Raw genomic sequence first — 21,094 nt, 5'->3', positions numbered from 1 at the left:
CTAGAGATGCTGCCTGATTCGCTGATTTACTCCAGCACTTTGTGTCCTTTTGTGTAAATCACCATAATCGTTTCTACATTTGGTCAAACGTGGATTGTTTTCTCTGGAATGCTGAAGGTTGAAGGGAGACTTGAGAAACGTATGTAATATTAGAGAGGCATAGACAGGCCACACAATCAGAACATTCTTCCAAGGTTGGAAATTTCTCAAAGACTAGAGGACATAGTTTTAAAGTGAGAGAAGAGAAGGTTAAAGATGTGTGGGGATGAACATAGATAGAGCATCTTGGTCGGCATGGGCAAGTTGGGCCAAAGGGCCTGTTTCCGTGCTGTATGACTCGAAGAGAAGACTTGAATGATTCTTCATCCTACTCTCGAGAATGCTCTTTCAAAATCGTTCCGAGTGGAATCCACCGATTAATTGCTGACATCTAAAATAGGACCTATTCTAAATGTCTGGTGGCCAAGTGTATTCACATCTCTTTCCAGTAGAGTAAACCCTCGTTTTAATGGACCGCTTTGCAATGGATCTTGGTTACAGCAGACAGACCTGCCGATGTCACCCCACGGCCCACGCCACATCTCCAACCGCTTACAGCCCCAACAGCTCCCATGCCACCGCCGGCTTGCACCGTCTCCCTTGCCACTTAGCGCCCCGGTTGCCCACACCACCCACGGCCCATGCTGCATCTCCAGCCGCATCCCCAGCCGCATCTCCACAGCTCACAGCCCCGGCAGCTCCCACATCACTGCCGGATTGTACCGGAGGTAGAGTTCGGGGATAGGGCCAGGAAGAGAGACGCCTGGAAGAGGGATTGCTCGACGAACACTATAAAGAGGCAGGCATAGCTAGGGCCCATGCAAGTGCCCATAGCTACGTCTTGGATCTGGAGGAAGTGGGAGTAGAGGAAGGAGAAGTTGTTGAGGGTAAGAACCAGCTCTGCTCGGCGGAGGAGAGTATTGGTGGACGGAAATTGGCTGGTTCTGCGGGCGAGGACGAAACGGAGGGCTTTAAGGCCCTCCTGGTGGGGGATGGAGGTGTAGAGTGACTGGACATTCATAGTAAAAATGATGCAGTGCGGGCCTGGAAAACTGTTCATTGAAGAGACGAAGAGAGTGTGAAGTGTCTTGGAGGTAGGGAGGGATTGGACCAGGGGGGATAGGATGGAGTTGAGATATGTGGAAATTAATTCGGTGGGGCATGAACAAGCAAAAACAATGGGTCTGCCAGGACAGTTCTGTTTGTGAATTTTGGGGGGGAAGATAAAATCGGTCTGTGCAGGGCTGGGGAACGATAAGGTCGGAGGCTTTAGGGGGAGAGAGAGCCGGAAGAGATAAAGTCAGTAATGGTGTTTAATGTTATCTGTTGCTGGCCCTGATTTGTGCAGGTCTGTTCTTGATTCTGTGTAGGAAGGAACTGCAGAAGCTAGTTTACAACGAAGATAGAAACAAAATGCTGGAGTAACTCAGCTGGACAAGCAGCATCTGTGGGTGGGTTGAAGGAATTCTCCAGAGATGCTGCCTGACCCGCTGGTTTGCTCCAGCATTTTGCGTCTATTTTTGAACGAACTGAGATTTGTCGTTGCATTTCGTTGTCTCTGTACTGTACACTGACAATGACAATTAAAATTGAATCTGAATCTGAATCTGAATCTGATTTGCTTTTGAAGCATGTCAGCAAATGTTGACTCTGACTTTCGAACATCTAGTGACCTTTGTCCTGTGGTTTTCCGGAGCGTCTAGCATTTCATTTGAAAAATTATGCCAAAGATTATTATCTACTATTAATACGGTTCACGGTGTAGCACTGACTCCTGTGTGTTTTCAGGATGTGTTAACGAGACTGACAAGGGGCTGACTAATTTCTAGGAATCACCTATCATGGTCGGCATCTTTATAAGGTCAGCAATTCTTTTCAGTGCCAACTAAACCTGTAATCCTTTGATTGTCATGTAATAACAACCATGCCCAACAGCATCAAGTCCTCACGTTATGTTGGTGAAGGACAGAGACTCAAGTGAAAGAGTAGATACAAAGAACCACAGATGCTGCTTTAGACAACAGGACACAGACTGCTGTATTAACTCGTAGGGCCAGGCAGCATCTCTTGAGTACATGGATAGGTGACGTTATGGGCCGGATAGGTGAAGAAAGGTCCCAACCCGTAACATCACCTATCCATGTTCTCCTGAGACGCAGCCTGTCCCACTGAGTCACTCCAGCATGTTGTGCCCTTTTAACGATCTCGTGAAGGCTGACATATTTATTTTGTATTTGTCTGTACACCCTAATGAGTTGCTGATCACGGGCTCCAGAATGTTATATGGTAAATTGGTCGTCTAAAGAGTTTTTACCAGTAATTCCAGCTGAATTACAGTTAGTGTCAATGATATTAACAGATTCTGGAAGGATTTTATAACCTTTATAAAATATGCAGATTGAAGCCGTTAAATAATTCAGGTGATCCAAAAATATGATTCCCGCCTTTACAGCAAAAGTAATAAAGAATGTCTTTTATTAACGAGGGATTGGGAGCTTATAAAATACCTTTATTTTAGAAACCTGCGTTTGATAGGACTAATTGTTTGGGAGTAATCCTCTACCTACCAACTGGATTATTAATTTTTTTTAACTAACATTTATCTGTTGAGCTCGTTGAAGTGAAGAAAACAAATATTATTTCTAGGGGAAACAAGGAACTGCAGATGGATTTTTACAAAAAAAGACACAAAGCTGAAGGTCAGAGAGCATCCTTGGCGAACATGAATAGGTGATATTTTGTGTGGGGATCCCTTTTTCAGACTTTAATAATATTTCCACTTTATTTTCCCAGCTTTTGCCTTCAGTCACTACATGTTGATGTAAAGCTCCTGCTACTTTATCCATGTATTGCAGCCCTACTTTATCCATTTATTGCAGCCCTACTTTATCCATTTTCTGAGGGCGACAGGGTGGCACAGCAGGAGAATTGCTGCTTAACAGCACCTGACAGAGACCCGGGTCCAATCGTGACTACGGGCGCTGTCTGTACGGAGTTTTATGTTCTCCCCATGAACTGCCTGGGATTTCCCCGGGTGCTCCGGTTTTCATCCCACCCTCCGGAGAAGTACTGGTTTGTAACTTAATTGGCTTGGTATAAATGTAAATAAGCGAGTTTGGTATTCCAACTGCGCATGCCCAGGTCATAGGTCACTGTGGTGCTATGTTGTGCGCAGGCCTGCGTTTCGTCCATAGTCCGGGTCTCCGCCGCTGCGGGCGCTGTTGAGTTGCTACTGGGCTGTCCCCGTCTCCTGCCGGTTGGCCTGTCCCTGTCTGGGGGTGTCCGGGGTGGCCCTGGGCTGGCGGGGACCTGCAGCTGGAGTGGGGGGGAGGCGCTGGGTCCAGCACAGCTCTACCTTTCCAGCCTGGTTGGCCGGCAGCCCTAGACTGGCAGGGCGCAGGCCAGGAGCAGTGGCGGCCACGGACTTGCAGCTGGCGCGGAGTAGGGGCGCTGGCTCCGGCTCGGCTCGGCTCTGCTCCAATGGTATCCGGATGGGACATCGAAGGACGAGAAGCTGAAGCGAAGAAGTGGAAGCCAAGATACCGAACAGAAACAACGGCAAAAAGCCAACTAACCGAATGGACACGATGCCGAAAAGACAAATAACCGAATGGACACGACGCCTAAAAGCCAAATGAGTGAAAGGGCACAACGCTGAAAGGATACAAACCCGAACGGACTCCACGCCGAAAGGACAATATGCAGAACGGACATGACATCGAAATGCCACTAAATGGACATGACGTCTCCGGGGACGGGAGTTGTCCGAGACCTTGTCAGCGATTGGTCCAGACCTCCGCGTCCATCACATCACTGGCCGGGACAGACGGGAGGGTGTGGGGGATTTTTTAATTTTCCTTCGCTGCTTTTGGACTTCCTGAATATAAAATAAAACCCCGTGTGATTGAAATATTCGGTTGATTTAACAAAATGATATACCAAATGGTTCTATAGATATTTACACCAACACTAATGCTGCATCAATTATATTTTGACTATCACAATATATAAACTACTGGAAATCTTGAAGGTCAGTGGTCCTTTGGGTGTGAATCAAGAAACAAGCCGAAAAAATATTACTGTTTTTTTAAAGAATATCTTAATTCCCTGAGTCGGTTCAGTGATATGACAGTACTGGTCGTTTTGCGTTTGGTGATTTCCTTCAGGTTAGAAAAGTGGGTCAGTTGTAGAGAAACCCTCTATCAAATGCATTGAGCGAAATTAAACAAATTTCAGAACCATCTTTTGTCTGATCTAACCAACCCCTCAACTATATTCTGCTTTCCAATAGGAAATAGACCCAGGGTGATAGGGGAAATTGTAAAATAATATGCTGTATCAACAATGCCAACTATTTCACGGGTTTGTAACTGAGGTGCAGGATATAAAGGCAAGGAGGTTGTGTTGAACTTTGTTAAAACATTGGTTTCATTAAGGCTGGGATATTGGGCACTGCACTGTACAGCGCGAAAGCATAGGAAGAGAGCGCAGACAAAATTTACTAGAACAGTGTAGGAACAGTGCAGATGCTGGTTTCCACTGAAGGTGGATGCAAATTGCTGGAGTAAATCAGCGGGATAGGCAGCATCTCTGGAGAGAAGGAACGGGTAATAAAGTTTTTCTCTACAACTGACCACTTTTCAAACCCAAAGGAAATCGCCGCGTGCAAAACGACCACTACTGTCATATCACTGATATTGATGTTGGTGTAAATATCTATGGAACCAATTTGGATTATCATTTTGTTAAATCAACCGAAAGTTCCAATCACACAGGGTTTTCATTTATATCCAGGAAAGTCCAAAAGCGGCGAAGGAAAATTAAAAAATCCCCCTCACCCACCCGTCTCTCCCGGCCAGTGATGTGATGGACGCGGGGGCCTGGACCAATTGCTGACAAGGTCTTGAACAAATCCCAGAGACGTCATGTCCGTTCGGCGGCTTTTCGACGTCATGTCCGTTCTGTGTATTGTCCTTTCGACGTGGAGCCTGTTTGGGTTCGTATCCTTTCGGCGTCGCGCCCTTTCGGTTATGGGACACTAGGGAGGGACCGGGGGGACACGACGGATGGATGGTCCAGTTCCAGATCGGCAGTGCTTGTGGCACTGGGGGACCTGGGTTCAATCCTGGCTGCGGATGAGGCGCGGGTCTGTGTGCGTGTAGCTGCCGAAAATGTCTCTCTGCCAGTCCAGTCTCCCCCCCCCCCCCCCCCGTCTCTCACACGAATGTGACCCCTCTATCTTGCTGATACACCCCGCTCTCCTGCTACCAGACGCTCCCATTCCACAGATGAAATATATATTAACACATAAATCAGGAATAAAGATAAGAATTTATAGACAGTTTATACTGTCAGCGCTTTGTTCGCTTTTTCTTTATAGCGAGTGACCTTTGACCAATCCCATGATTCCTTGCGTTTTTCAGAATACCAAACTCTCTTATTTTCCCTAGTGTGTGTAGGATTGTGTTAGCGTGCAGGGATCGCTGACTGGCATGGACTTGGTGGGCCGAAGGGCCCGTTTCCACGTTGTATCTCTAAACAAAACTCAATCTATGTTGCATTAATGTATGATTCTTAATCTCCGACTTAGCCATTATTGTCTCTGAGGTAGGGTGCCAATTAGTGCTGATTTTTGGGTAGATTCCTGCCGGGGAGATAAGTACATTCAGAATTGGGTTGGATCTCTTGACACTTAGTTCAAGTAGAACAATATTAAAAATCATGATATTATAAAAATAAATCATCTGCACTGTCGTACTTGGATTAAATCAAAATGCTTGAGGTGAGAGGTTCTAAGCATTAAAACTAGAGAGTTACAACTGTCATTTGTAAGAATAAAAACAAGGGACTTTTTTATGGTGCTGGTTAATGTGAATGCAAATTCTGTGGCACATCACGAGTTCTTGTAATTCTATGAACTCAACATTTTTAACATTCCAAAATTAGAGGCATGATAATTATACACCTCTGCATTAACAGTCAGTCCGATCGTGCTTCAATCATTCACCTTTTGCATCTATTGGAATATTGTGAGCTGTTTAGGGCTCCATATCAGAGGATGTGCTGGCTTTGGAGTGTGTTCAGAGGAGGTTTATGGGAATGATCCCAGGGATGATTGGATTAAGATATGAGGAGTGTCTGAAGGCTCTGGGCCTTTACTCACTGGAGCTTAGAAGGATGAGGAAGGTTTGCATTGAAACCTAGCGAATAATGAACAGCCTAGATAGAGTGGACGTGGAAAGGATATAAAACTGACCCATTGTGAAAGATCAAGGAACTAAACTTTCAAGGAACTGTGGCTCAAGTTGTGAAACACAATGTGCTACACTTTATACTTTTACCTTGACGCACAATAACTATGTATGGAAATAATCAATAGTCATGATTGGAACTACATTCATCAGAGTTTTATAAAGTGTCTCCGATCCCCCCCCCCCCATCAGTCTGAAGAAGAGTCTCGACCCGAAACTTCGCCCATTCCTTCTTTCCAGAGATGCTGCCTCATCCGCTTAGTTACTCCAGCAATTTGTGTCCACATTAAACTTAAACTGTCTTTTTTTAAATAAACCAGCATTTGCAGTTCTTTGTTTCAACATTTCGGCATGCTGCCCTCCTATGCTCAATTTTTAATATTACTCTGCAATTTAATCACTTTCTCCCATGTCTGTTGAGAGGGGTTCGGATGGTCAGAAGGTAAGAAAGGCCAGTAAAGAGATGAATAGGATGGCTGGTTTAAAATGGGATGTGAAGGAAAGAAAGGAAACAGGAATCAGAAGAGTGGATGAGTGGAACAAATTGTAAGCAAATAATATGTGGTGGTAGGCTATTATATTCCAACTCTCAAATGCAGGTTGTCAAATTCCACCGGATCTTTGTGCGAAAGTATCTCTTATAATTGAAGATTTTCAAAGATGAAAAGGTTCAGAGACTGCACTAAAGCCGTAGTAGAATCCGACGTGGCCCAACCCGAAACGTAACCTGTCCATGTTCTCCAGGGATGCTGACTGACCCACTGAGTTACTCCAGCATTTTGTGTTTTTCCTTGGTGAACCAATATCTGTAGTTCATTGTTTCTACATAATTGCAAGAAAGTCTTGCTGAGGTTAAAGATCAACCATGAATGAAAGAGAAGGCATGATAGGTTACATGGGCGCTTTCTCTTTATATTTCTGAAGCCAATGTGTAAAATAAGTGAAGAGGGAGAATGAAAATAAAATACAGAAAATAGAATCCAGAATCTGCTGGTTACTCATTCCTGAAAACCGGCTGTTAAACTTGTAAAGAAAGCACCAGACTATACATCAACATTGAGTTTTCTTTTGAAAAGTCAGCTAATCACGTCCTAATCTGAGATGACAAACATTTCCCACTCCCCAAATTTAGGAGTGTGGACATTTCCTCCTTGTATATTTTCAAAAGCCACTGTCCTTTGCAGTAATCAGCTTTATCTTGAAATCGCTCAGATTCACACACAAGTTGTTGAATCAAAATAAAAATAAGAACGGGGAGAGGGGCCAAGGCATGGATGGTAATTCAAACAGTTTTACAACCCACTGTGCAATAGCTCTTTGAGAGGTGTCTTTGAAAGTAGTTAATGAGAGAGCTGACCCAGAATAGCTCTTAGTGACCAGACAGATCCACAGTGCCCAAGTGTCGGTCAGTGGGTGGTTCTCAGGTACAACATCATGTAAGGACTTTGAAAATTGTGCTTAAACTTGGCACCTCTTGAATATGGTCTCAGTGGACTATTTCTGTGCACTTTGCTAATACTTTACTGAACTGTGTGCAAACAAAGAATTTCACCCTCCATTTGCACATATTCAATGGTTGTTTTATTGTCACTTGTGCGAATGCAAATGCACAATGAAATTATTTTCTTACGAACAGTCCAGTAGAGTATTGCCATACCCAAGCACCTTCCCGATTAGCAAGTGTGCAGAAATAGTCCACTGATTCCGCATGCAAGAGGTGCCATGTTTTGGTGCCATTTTCAAAGTCCAGTCTGCACTCCAGTTCTTATGTGACACTAGAGAACCATTGATTGACCTGAGACGTGCCTGGCATTGGGTCTTCCCAAGGAACTGGACCTGCCATGACTTCAATCTCAAGGATGCTGGCCTGGGGATAGCTGTGTCCAAGGGACTAGGGCTGTGTTGGAGAGGTGGGAGGAAGGGGGTGAGTCTCCATTCACAACTCCCACAGCATTTCTTCCTCCTATCAGGATAAACTGAGCACTCTTGTCACAGGTTGCATCTCTAAAGGAGTTGCAGCTGAGGGTCCCATCCCACTGGGCCTGTGCTGCATTTATGGGACAATTGCTACCCTGCAAAACACCGTCATCGGGAGTGTACAACTTTCAAATCCAGAAAGTCCTGCACAATATTGGATTGTTGGCAAGCCAACTGAGTAGGGAGCATGACTATTTGTGATTGGAGGAGAGTTAGGTTCCTGGCAATCTCCAAGCCATCTTTACGTAAATACATCTTGTTGATAAAATGTTAATAACAATGGATGCCAGTGGTAGATTAGTGAACGAGGTATTCTGTTGCAGAGAAATTCCATTCATATTTAGTGTACTAAACGTGTTTAGAACTAATGCCAAATCAGATTGTCATTAAAAAGAATGTAAAATTGGACAATCTCCAATGTGAAATCGTTTTCAGCTGGTTTACACACAGATATAAGCCCTTAAACTAGGCTTGTAGAATTCTCCGTGGGAGCAAATTCAGTCTAGTGCAGTTTCCAACTCTTCTGAGCAGCCTTCAGGGAAGCACATCATTTTTGAAACTAGAAATAAACTGCTGGAGGGAGTCAGTAGGTCAGGCAACATCTGTGGAGAGAAATAGACAGACAAGGTTTTAGGCCCATCCTCAAGGGTCCTGACCCAAAACATCGTCTGTCAATTTCCCTCCACAACTGGATTGCTTGATTGAAAGATACACCTGGAAACAGGCCCTTCGGCCCACCTAATTCATGCTGACCATCGATCACCCATTCACATAATTTTTATTTTATCCCACATTCGCAATCACTCACCACACACTCAGGGCCATTTACAAATGCCAATTAACCCATAAACCACTGTCTTTGGGGTCAAGGAGTTAAACTGGACCACCTGGAAGAAACCCATAGTCACAGGAGAGCATAAAAACTCCACACAGACAGAACCCGAGGTGAATCTCTAGCACTGAAACAGCAGGTCTACCCGCAACATCACTGTGCCACTGTGACCCACTGAGTTCCTCCAGCTGTTTGCTTCTTGCTCAAGACTCTAGATCCTCAGTCTCTTGAGTCTCCAGTTATTAAAGCCACTCTATCACAGCCATACGGTATCTATGAGGGCGAGAGAAGCTGCCAAAGAGGGGGAAGCAGCCTCTTAATTTCTCTTATAGGAACTTGTAAGTCTCGGTCATGAATGCTTACAGCACACAAACAGGCTCTTTGGCCCAACTTGCCCACACCATCTCCACTAGTCCCACCTACCCGCATTTGGCCCATATCATCCCAAACCTTTCGTTTCCATATATCATTCCAATGTCTTTTAAATGTTGTGACTCTGAGCACCTGCCCCAACTACGTCCTCTGGCAACCCATTCCATATACCCACCAACCCGGGTTCGATCCTGACCACGGGTGCTGTCTGTACGGAGTTTGCATGCTCTCCCTGTGACCGTGTGAGTGTTCTCTAGGTGCTCCGGTTTCCTCCCACATTCTAAGGACGCACAGGTTGGTAGGTTAATCGGCTTCTGTAAATTACCCCTAGTACATAGGAAGTGGATGAGAAAGTGGGTTAACACAAAACCGATGTGAACCGGTGGTCCTTGTCACTAAATTGTCCCTAGTGTGTAGGATAGAACTTATGTACGGGGGTCATTGGTCAGTGTGGACTCGATGGGCCGAAGGGCTTGTTTCCATGCTGTGTCTCTGAACTAAAAATGGAGTTAATGTGATAAAAGCTGGGAACAAGGTTCTCTTCAACAGAGGTGTGGACACCTAATGGACCAACCTGCAGAAGAGTTCCAGGAGGAAGAATCCCCACAGGGTGGAGCATTGCAGAAATAAATTTCATGTCCTCATTTGTCACGAGAATCCGTGTGCCATTTTTGGTTAAGCCTAGAGAGTGGAGAATTTTACAGGAAATATATTTTATCGAGTTTGAGTTATTTAAATAAGGTGCCATTCATCAGGAAATACAGAGATGCTTCAGCAAAAACTTATGAATAATTGAAGCAGGGATTCCTTTGTTCATGTCATAATCAGTGCAACTGGACCAACAGAACAGGATGTGAGGGATTATAATGTGACATCAGAAGATTGAGGGGGGATCTTATAGAAACTTACAAAATTCTTAAGGGGTTGGACAGGCTAGATGCAGGAAGATTGTTCCCGATGTTGGAGAAGTCCAGAACAAGGGGTCACAGTTTAAGGATAAAGGGGAATCTTTTAGGACCGAGATGAGAAAAACATTTTTCACACAGAGATTGGTGAATCCCTGGAATTCTCTGCCACAGAAGGTAGTTGAGGCCAGTTCATTGGCTATATTTAAGAGGGAGTTAGATGTGGCCCTTGTGGCTAAAGGGATCAGGGGGTATGGAAAGAAGGCAGGTACAGGATACTGAGTTGGATGATCAGCCATGATCATATTGAATGGCGGTACAGGCTCGAAGGGCTGAATGGCCTACTCCTGCACCTAATTTCTATGTTTCTATGTTTCTATCAGGACTGCCCTGCCAGATTATTGATGCATTGTGTTCTGGATTGCATTGGGATTTATGATTTCAGAGAAGCATCTCTCTATCAGAAATGCCTTGAGCCCATCTCAACAAAGCTATTCTCTTTTCATCTGGGAAATGAGTCCATGGTTGCTGAACAAGGACACCTTCTGTTTGCCGCTGCCTTCCCCCTGCTCTGTTCACTCCTGCTGCACCTCGGGCTCCATTTTGTATCCCACAAGCTTCAGTCTCCATTAGGCTCTTCCTCTGGTATTGAGTGATATCTTTGTTTTTTGCTGTTAGATGCACAGCAAATACGTCTTGGCTGAAGAAGGGTCCTGAACCGAAACGTCACCTATCCATGTCTTCTAGAGATGTTGCCTGATCCACTAAATAGTTTAATTGCTTAAGATTGCAACATGCAACAGGACAGCACAGTGGTGCAGCAGTAGAATTGCTCCCATACAGTGCCAGAGATCCTGACGAAGGGTGCTGCCTGTACGGAGTTTTACATTCTCTCTGTGGGTTTTCTCCGGGTGCTCCGGTTTTCTCCCATATTCCAAAGACGTAAGGGCCTGTAGGTTAATTGGCTCCCATAAATTGTCCCTTATCTGTAGGATAGAAGTAGTATATGGATGATTGTGGTCGGCGCAAACTCGGTGGGCTGAAGGGCTTGTTTCCACGCTGTATCTTTGAATATAAAAACTAAACTAAAGATGTGCAATTCCTTGTGTCCAAGTCTTCACGTCAATGGTACTTTACATCACATCAATGGAGCACTGTACCGAGGTACAGTGAAATTCCTTTCTTGCACACAGTTCAGTAAAAATTATAGTATACATAGGCACAATTATACTTAAGTACAAGAGTAGATTTCACTGAGGCAGAAAAACAAGAGTTGCCACATTTTTAGCGTGGCCTTGTAACCTCCTTGTTCAATGTTTTTAAAGATGTAGTCTTAACTTGGATGTAAAGGCTTAGAGTTTACTGTGGGATGCTCCCAGATTGATACATGCATCAAAATCTCATCTTGAAGAGACCAACAATGTATTTCACCATTTCTCTGGTGCTTGTGTGGCTCTTGTGTCTTTGCTCAGCTGAATGTATTGGAGAATGAGATCCAAGCAAATGATGGGGAGTCATTGTCTCCACGATACATCCTTCCTGGTATCAATGCCTGTTGAATATGTTCAGCAGTGTGGCCGCTCCCTGAATGAAGGAGTTGTGTCCTTCCTATAAACATGCCAACCACTTTCATGAAATTAAGCCCCTGTCCCACTTGAGCGACCTCCACTGCGAGTTCTGGCGACCTTGCCCATGACCCACAGTCGCGGCAAGGTCGCCACGAGGTCGTAGGAGGTCTTCGTCACTCTACTTCATGGTCGAGAGTGGTCGTAGTCGAGGCTTCAGCTAGGTCGCGATGTATTTTTCAAGATATTAAAAATTGACTAAAAATATGTCGCCGTGGGAAAAATCGATATTTTTTTAATCGTAGGTCTAGTCAAAGTCGGTCGTAGTAGGTCGTGATGCTAGTCGTAGTAACTCGAAGGTGATAGCTCCGGGGTAAAAAAAAGGGCAGTAGAATAAAAAGGTAATTTAAATGGCAACATATGACCTTTATCACTCCAGGGCATGTTCATTCATAGCTGGAGTTTTTTGGAGAGGAGACTTGTGTTTTAGAGATGGCACCAAAAAGGCAGCAGCGCAGGAGGAGGGCACAAACCCTCAAAAAAACCTGCCATGCAGTTGTTGCCCACCTAAGAGGAGGAGTGGCAGGAGGTGATGCCACAGGAGGTGATAGTGCAGGAGGAGGTAGCCCTGCATGAGAGACCTCTGGAGGAGACCAGGGTGGTAGTATATGTCCCCATCCTTCACTGCCTCATTTGAAGGCAGCAAAGCAGCCCTTTCTCCTGTGTCTGACAGCATCAGAAGCAGATGCCCCATTGGTGGTGAGGGAGGGCTGAAGGAAGGTTATGCCCTACACCTTCACCAGGCAGCAGGGGGGACCTTGAGGAATGGTTCCAGCAGAATGCCATCATGTACGATAAGGAAAATGAGGGGTACAGGGACAGGGACAAGAATGGCATGCTTGCCATCCACTGCCCCACATGTGTGCTTAAAGTTCCATCTTTTGACAAAGCCCAGTGCCACTCTCTTCCAGTCATCTGGTGTACTGGGACTGACAATCACATCATCTCCATTCACCCATTGAGACCTTTTCTTGTGTTTCCTCTTCACCCTTGCTCTTCCCCTTCTGTCTTTCTTGCTGAAGCAAAAGGGCTACTGCAAACAGCAGTGGTTGTATTTTTACTAACATCCTCCAAACTAGTTCCTTCCTTGCTTGCATGGTTCAGAATGATTAAAAAAAACCTGGGAGGCATTTTTTAGTGAGAAAAAAATGCAGACATGACATAATTTTATCAGGTGATCATTTGAGTTGTAGTTAATCGTCACTGGTCGTTGTTGATTTTTGGTGTGGTCCTCTGAGGTCGAAGGGGGTCGTGCTCATTCGCGGACCAATTTGCCAGAGACCATCCTCGAGTAAAACGTACAGGGTCGAAGCCAGTCTTCAATATAGTCGAAGGAGGTCTTCTTCATAGTTGAGGGAGGTCTTCAACATACTCGTTAGGAGATCGTACACATTGTCGAGGAAGATCGTAGGAGGTCATAGATCACCAGAACCTTGATTGTTTTTAGTCGCTTAAGGTCGCCAGCACACGCGGTGGAGGTCTCCCAAGTGTGACAGGCCCTTTACTTTCAAAATGCATACCACACCAGTCATTGAGAAAGGTGTAAGTTGCCTTATTGATGAAAAGGTCTCTGTTCTCCTTTGGATCTCTTGCAGTTATAAAAGAACAATCAGGGCTAACTGCAAGCTTTTGGAAGTCAGCAGTGTTGGCAGTTCCCAGTGCCCAAGCCGATCCTTGTTTCTTAATGGAACCAAAGTAAGTACAATAATTTCTTCACAAATACAGTGCTGGGGTTTCCTCCCAAATCAACAATGAACAGCAACTTGAGAAGAGGCATACATTTACTGCAGCTGCTTGGAAGGATCCTGTGGCAAGGAAGTAGAGAGTCAATGTGACCTTGATCTCCACAGATGAAGGATTCCAGGCACAAGAGCTTGGCTGAAGATTTCTGTGAACACTGTCAACTAAATCTATGTGATGACAGCTTTGGAAAAACCTAACCTTGCCAATACATTGTTCATGGAGTCATACGGCATGAAAATAGGCTGTTTGGCCTAACTTGTCGATGCCGACCAAGTAGCCCATCTTTACTAGTCCTCTTTGCCAACATTTGACCCATATCGCTTAAAACCTTTTCTATCCATTTGCCAAATGTCTATAAAATTGTTTATGGTATTCATGTAGCAGAATGTGGTGGCTCTGAAGACTCATTGGTAGGCCTTTACCCTAGTTTTCATCCTAAATTTAAGTGATAAAGGGGGAAAATACAAGAGGTGCAATTGCCTATTATCTTCTAATTGACAGCCTATGCCTAACAGTGAGGTTGCTCACCCACTCTGAATGTTCAGCCATGGCCATAACGATGCTTCCAGTGTGAATTGCTGTCATTAATGTCAACAAAATGCTGGTCTTCAAGCAAAGACGGACATCCAAATGTCAGACATCGAGTGCTGCTGGAAGACCATCCACTCGGTGAAAGACTCACTGTAGTCTGCCTGAGACATGTTCGTCTCACAGCACAGTGAGATGTCCACCAGGGAATGTCGCCAACTGGCCCTTTCTAGACTATAAAATTCCGTGCTGAAGGACGCACTGAAGCCGGGTGCAGCCAACGCCAAGACTGTTTAGGGGAGGACCAGAGTCTCAGGTCCTTCTGACTGCTGGACATTAAGCAGCAGAGTCCAATGAGGACATCCCTGAAACAAGTGATGGCGTATCACATCAGGGGATGAGTGTTAAGGGTGTTTTGTTTAATGATAGGTGCGAACACTACTAACTACGACCCTATTGAATGCATATAGTGGGTGGCATAATGGTGTAGCCACAGAGCAGCTTCCTTACAGTGTCAGAGACCCAGGTTCGATCCCGCCAACGGGTACTGTCTGTTCGGTGTTTTTTACGTTATCCCTGTGACTGGGTGGATTGTCTCCGGGTGCTCCCGTTTCCTCCCACACTCCAAAGACGTGCAGGTTTGTAGGTTAATTAGCTTCGATACAAATTGTAATTTGTCCCTGGTGTGTTAGATAGTGCCAGTGTATGAGGTGATCGCTGGTCAGTGCAGATTTGGTGGGATAAAGGGCATGTTTCCGCACTGTATCTCCCTAAAGTCTAAAATAGAGCTGCTGGGACGGTATGAAGAGTTTTATGCACAGATTTTGTTTTGTATTTATTCTGAATAAATTTTATTTTAAAAACATGAAAGAACAACGCTGAAGGAACACTCCCTGTTAATCAGTGGACTTTGTGAGGTGTTTGAGCAATGTGCAGTGTGTTCTGAAGCTGGTCAGCTGAGTCTTTTTTGCCATTGTGACCTTTTAAATACTGAGAAATGCCACAACCCAGTAACATGTGCTCCTTATTCTCTCAAAACTGCTCCATAACAATTTTAGTGTGAAGCTTTCAGCAATTATTCAAATAATTATACCATTTGTTGCTGCCCGATGCAGGGGAAAGAGTTGAGTGCACTAACATAGATTGCAAAGGGAAGTTTCTGATTCAATTTTGCAATTGGCACAAGTCCTCGTCCAAATAATCACTGGCTCGATTTACTTGGAGTAAAGCTTGACATTTGCATGATTAACACTTGAAAAATGGGTGCTTTGCGATCCAGTTTCTCGGCATGCATGTTTAACAATAAACATTAAATTCTAAACGTTGAATCAAAATCAGGCACTCAACCTCATGGATGTATTAATGTTGAAATATTATTTTGCAACATGCTATAATGAATAGAATTTCTGACTCTGCAAATGCAATTTTTGCAGGCACTGCACATTCTATTTTTGTATTCTTTGTGCTCAAAGTGAATCAAATTGTGCAGGTATAGTATTTGGTACAGATTGCGTATTGTATGCACACACAGTACAAGCCAATGTGATTAATGTTGAAACAACCTCCTAATGTTTGAAGTTGCACTTTATATAACCCGAAAGCAGCCCCTCTCTGTTTTATATAATACAGTTCCAGAATAATTTTGACCCAGCTTTGGAGGTCAGAATCTGTTAAATTCAGATCTCATGGAGACAAAGGGCAGGTGAATTGAGTTTTCCTCCTTTTTAAGCTACAGCCCCTGTACAGGGTGAGAGATCATTAATTCAAGCTGTTTCACACATTCATTTAATAACACGTGGCACCTTGAGATTGTGATAGCGCAGGATCTATGGGAACAGTCACAGTTATTAAGAGGTGACTTGTGCTGCATTTCACCCTGTGGGATGAAAGGACATAGTTTGCTAACCATTGAATTTATACCTTTTCTTTTTGGTCAAACTATTCATTCATCACAAAAACTTACATTGGCACCCACAGCCCTGAGATTCTTCCCATGGCGACTTTTTAGAAAAAATAGACAGTTTGCATTGTTAATTGTATGCACTTTGGAATATTGAGGAACAAACAGCTCAATTTCTTTTTATAACTGAGTATCGACAAGTTGCACTGAAGCAAGGCCGAAGCTTTGTATGCATTGTGTAGGAAACAGCTGGTTGTTGTGGGGGTGGCGGAGCGGGATGGAACGTATATCTTAATATCACTGACACTCTACCAGTTAATCTGCATGTTATCTGCTGCCATCTCAAAAGACAAATTACTCGGGCGAGGAAACTGTTGCTCATCCATTGCGGCAACAGACCAGTTCACAGGGTTATCTGACCACAGGATCTCTCGTTGAAAGATCCGCTCCCACGAACACAATATCTTTGTACATAATCGCAGCCTGCAGGAGACAAAATAATTCAGCTGTAAAACAAGATTAACTCGCTTAAGCAAGGCACTGATCACTGAGCAAAAGCCCTGCCATCGTTATCTGTGTAAATGAACAACAGATTTAGGGGCACTGTGGTTCAGGAAAGGTCTGTGCAGCAAACAGCATTTTAGAAGATAGTAATGGAACCGGATAAGTACATGGCTGTTGTGAGATACAGGTATTAGAAAGAAACGGTATTTATTTCTGCCAAAACAATGTCCCTGCAGTCTTGTGAAGAATGATGGCATAATATTCTTTCCACTGATAACCTTGCTTTTTTTGTTGTGGTCTAATTCAATTTCCTGGAATACGTCTCTGTAAAAAAAAAACACCTGCATAACATGATTAACTATTGGTGTTGCAGGGGTGAGGAGGAGGTTGGGAATGCAATGTTCTTGTTATCACGAGAGTAGCAAAGGAAGTTTTGTTTGATTTCCCCATGTTAAAAAGGGAATCTACCTGTGTCATTGTATTATCAGCCGTTCTGTGCTGTAGTTATTAAAGTAATCTACACAGGAACAATCTATCACACCTCCGCTTCGCAAATCACACGCCCCTGCTTTCAAGCCTATGGTAAAAGTTTAAGGTTTAGTGTTGAAAAGAAACAGTGGGTTGCTTTATGTCGAGTGACTAATCTGATAAAACAAGAAATGAGAAATATTGTACCTACTTAATAGGGTTTGAGATGTGGTTAACTCTTAGATCACTTTCCATGTTGGTTGAGGTGCATTAGGGTAAGTAAAAGTACTGAGTTGTTTAAGTAAAGAAGATAATTCATTACATTGATGTTAAACCAATTCTTGAGGCACAGACAGGTGCTGTATGATTAATTATGCCCCTTTCGACACATCTGAAAGAACTAACATTCTACCTCTTCCTGACCATATTTAATTTTTTGTTCAAATCTTTATCCATTTACTTTATTAAAATTATTACATATTCTATTCCATCTGTTTCTGGTTTGGTAGAATATAAGTAACCCTCCATTAAAAACATTCTTCCGACCTCTCCCCTTGTTCTTTGGATGACTTTTAAATTTATGTTTTCCAGTTACCAATCCAACAACTTCAGCTTGTGTTAAAAATTACACCATTTCACGGGCTTAAATTCATTTTTGAAAAGTTTAATAACACAATGTTTCTGAAAAACAAGTTAGGATTTGGGAAAACCCATGACCTCCAGGTTCAGGAACAGCTTTTTCCCAACAACCATCAGGCTCTTGACCACCGCAAACACAACTATACAATACAGTATAGACTGTCTTGGTTGCACTAAAGACTTTGTTTTTTTAAATAATAATATTGGGTTTATTAATTTATTGAATTTTCTTTTTGTTTATTATATGTTTTAGGTTTAGTTTTAGTTTTAGAGGTACAGCGCAGAAACAACCCTTCGGCCCACCGAGTCCGTGGTGACCAGCAATCTCCACATATTAACACTATTCTACAAACACTAGGGACAATTTTTACATTTACTAAACTGTACGTCTTTGGAGTGTGGGGGGGAAACCGAAGATCTCGGAGAAAACCCACGCGGTCATGGGGAGAACATACAAACTCCATACAGACAGCACCCGTAGTCAAGATCGAACCCAGTTCTCCAGCGCTGCAAGTGCTGTAAGGCAGCAACTCTGCCGCTGCGCCATCGTGCTGCTCGATGAGGTTTCTATGAGTATCGTGTTTACAGGCCTGTTTTGCTGCTGCATGTAAGGATTTCATTGTTCCGTTGTCAGTACATACGACAATTAAGCACCCTTGAATCTGGAGGTTAAATTTCCTCTCTTTCTCGCATTATAGTTCATGTGTGCCTCAGTCTGTAACGGTAGATGCAATAACCCCCTTCATTTATTCCCTTTTTGTGCTATATAATGGAACAAAGTTGAGTAACTCACCATAGTCCAGAGTTATAACTTTAGACCTCTTCCAACATTGGAAGCAGCAGCTTCATTACTATAATGATAAATAGGTTCCTGGCAAGGTTACGAAGAACATCACAAGGGTTCAGACAATCAAGCAACACGAAAGGATGAAGCTGCAGCAGTTAATAACTTCCCTGAAATGAGACTATTGTTTCAAAATCACTCATAGACTCTATTACATTATCTAGGCTGTCACTTCAGCTTTGTACTACTGCCATTGCCGGAGGTATCATCTTTTCGACGATTTTTCAAACCCTAAAGATCATCTTGTGCTCATTGAAAAAGAACAAGGAGCTTTTTCTGAGTTTCCTGGGCAATGTTTTGTTGATCAAGCCTCTGAGCTTCAATAGGGATGCTTCCCAGGATCAGTGTTTACTAAAAAATATCACTGTGCAGAACAAGGAAAGCTGTTTTCCCGCAGAGGCTGCTGTTTAGTCTGATCCTGCAAATCACATTGCTCTTCCCAGTTGGATCATGGCAGACTGGCAGTCCTTTAAAGATTCTTATCAAGAGACTGCACGGTGAAAGAGAACCAAGACCGACTGGGTGAGAGAATAAATTTGGTGACTCCTCAAATTAAAAGTATTCTGCTTTTGAGCAGTGTCGCTATCTTGCATTCAGATTCCTGAATTTTAACCATTATTTAATTTATTTAACCACATTACTTTTTTTTTTAAATGTGGAACTTCAAAAGAAATATTTCTAATGTAATAGGCCAAGCTTATCGATCACCTATTTTTTTTTTAAAAACTTGCTTTTAGTCACATTGCAACAAGAGCCTTTAGGTTGTTCCCTAATTCAGTGCAATCTCTGTTGATTAACCTAACTCCATGTACTGCAGCACTGTCTCGTATTCCTAAATACTTTTGTTTAAGCAAAATTCTAAAAATCCCAAATGAAAAGTTTATCCATCAGTTATTTGCATAAGAGTTCTAAATTTATGTAAAGTGCTTCCTAACTTAACACCAGAAAACTATGCCCTGCTGTGCTACGAGTTGGCATATGCTTCTTGCCTGTTGGCACCAAGGTGCAATCTGGTCAGACCACCCACTTGAAGCTCTGAGTTGTGGGAGCTGTTCAAATATCACATTCACTTTGTCCTTAATGAATGCCTATTGCCAATGGATTTGCTACAGCCGTGCCAAATCAACTGTACTCGCTGTTCTGACTTTATATAGCTAGCAGCAAAACGTATTTCAGTTATATAACAACATTATAAATGACAGAGAGCTTTCTGTTCCTAGTTTAATAGGAGAACTGTGCTGTCATTCTCCAGTATAGTGGCTAATGCTGAACTCGGAATAACGAAAGAAAACCAAGGGGAAAGTTGTTCCAGCAACAGTGAGAGACAAGAGTCAATTGGCATATGTACCGAAACGGAACAATAAAATCCTTACTTGCTCAACAGATTGTGTAAACACTGTACTCAATAGATAACATGACAAACAACAAAAAAAGCTCAATAAATTAAAAAAAAAACATAGTACAAAACAAAAGCCTGAAGTCCGAAAAGAATGGATTGAAATGTTGGCGTCATCATGGCTGCTCATTAAATAGCAGAGATATAATTGTATCTTGCCATCTTAAAAGAAAATATGAAGAAGCAATTAATTATATGCATCAAACCCCCCCACAATCAATTTATTTTATGTGTGTGTGTGTGTGTGTGTGTGTGCGCGCATGTATGTGTATATATGTATATGTCTGAAGTAGGGTCCCGACCCATAATGTCACTGATCCATTCCCTCCACAGATGCTGCTTAACCCACTGAATTCCTCCAGCAGTTTGTGGTTTGCTCAAGATTTCAGCGTCTGTATTTTCTTGTGTCTCCACGTAGAGAGGATTGCTCAGGGAACACATAAGAAATGCTGGAATTATCTCCAGAGGGCCAGGCAGCATGTATGGAGCGAAAAGCCAAATTAATGTTAATTGTTGATGACCGTGTCATAGAGTTATAGAGCATAACTATAGTTGCAGTTACAGTGTGGAAACTTACCCATGCCAACCAACATGCCCCGTTTACAATAATCCCACCTGCCTGCATTTGACCTATATTCCTCTGAACCTACCCTATCCATGTATCTGCCTAAATATTTCTTAAACAATATTGCCTGCCTGAACTACCTCCTCCAGCAACTTGTTCCATACATCCACCACCCTTTGGTAAAGAAGTGTATCAGAGAAACTATGGAAAGTCGTGTCATTATTATTGCTCGGAGAAGTCGATAGATGCAATTTCTGAAATGTCAGGACAAAGTAAAAAAGAGAAGCTTTGTCCTTAGAATGATGACTTAAGAACCTGCAGAATTAGACTGGAGAGCCAAAGGCAGCAAGTAAAAACAGAATTGTCACACATTGCATGATTATGATTTGGAATGTGATGCCTGAAGGGATTTTGATTCAATTGTGGTTTTCAAAAAGGAATCAGGGAATTATGTGAAGGAAAGAAAAGTTCCAGTGCAATGGGAAAAGAGCTGAGAAATGGCAACG

At 43.2% G+C, this 21,094-nt stretch overlaps 2 protein-coding genes across 7 annotated transcripts in view; both read left to right on the top strand.

Annotated features, from left to right (window-relative positions):
• Positions 1-21,094, top strand: part of wwox (WW domain containing oxidoreductase) — a 977,325-nt gene that overhangs the window by 554,327 nt on the left and 401,904 nt on the right. The window contains exon 9 of one of the 6 annotated variants that reach the window (XM_055648847.1): positions 1,828-1,872. The exons of the other annotated variants lie outside the window; for them this stretch is intronic. Coding sequence (XP_055504822.1) covers positions 1,828-1,857 — 30 coding nt within the window. The 3' untranslated portion in view covers positions 1,858-1,872. Of the gene's footprint in view, positions 1-1,827; positions 1,873-21,094 lie in introns of those variants that run through there. 6 annotated transcript variants of the gene reach the window in all.
• Positions 1-21,094, top strand: part of LOC129705329 (uncharacterized) — a 255,325-nt gene that overhangs the window by 38,875 nt on the left and 195,356 nt on the right. The window lies entirely within an intron of this gene.

The sequence above is a fragment of the Leucoraja erinacea genome, chromosome 17 (assembly GCF_028641065.1).
Source record: "Leucoraja erinacea ecotype New England chromosome 17, Leri_hhj_1, whole genome shotgun sequence".
Taxonomy (NCBI): Eukaryota; Metazoa; Chordata; class Chondrichthyes; order Rajiformes; family Rajidae; genus Leucoraja; species Leucoraja erinaceus.
The sequence above is the reverse complement of the archived record's forward strand: the minus strand, read 5'-3'. Positions and strand labels throughout refer to the sequence as shown.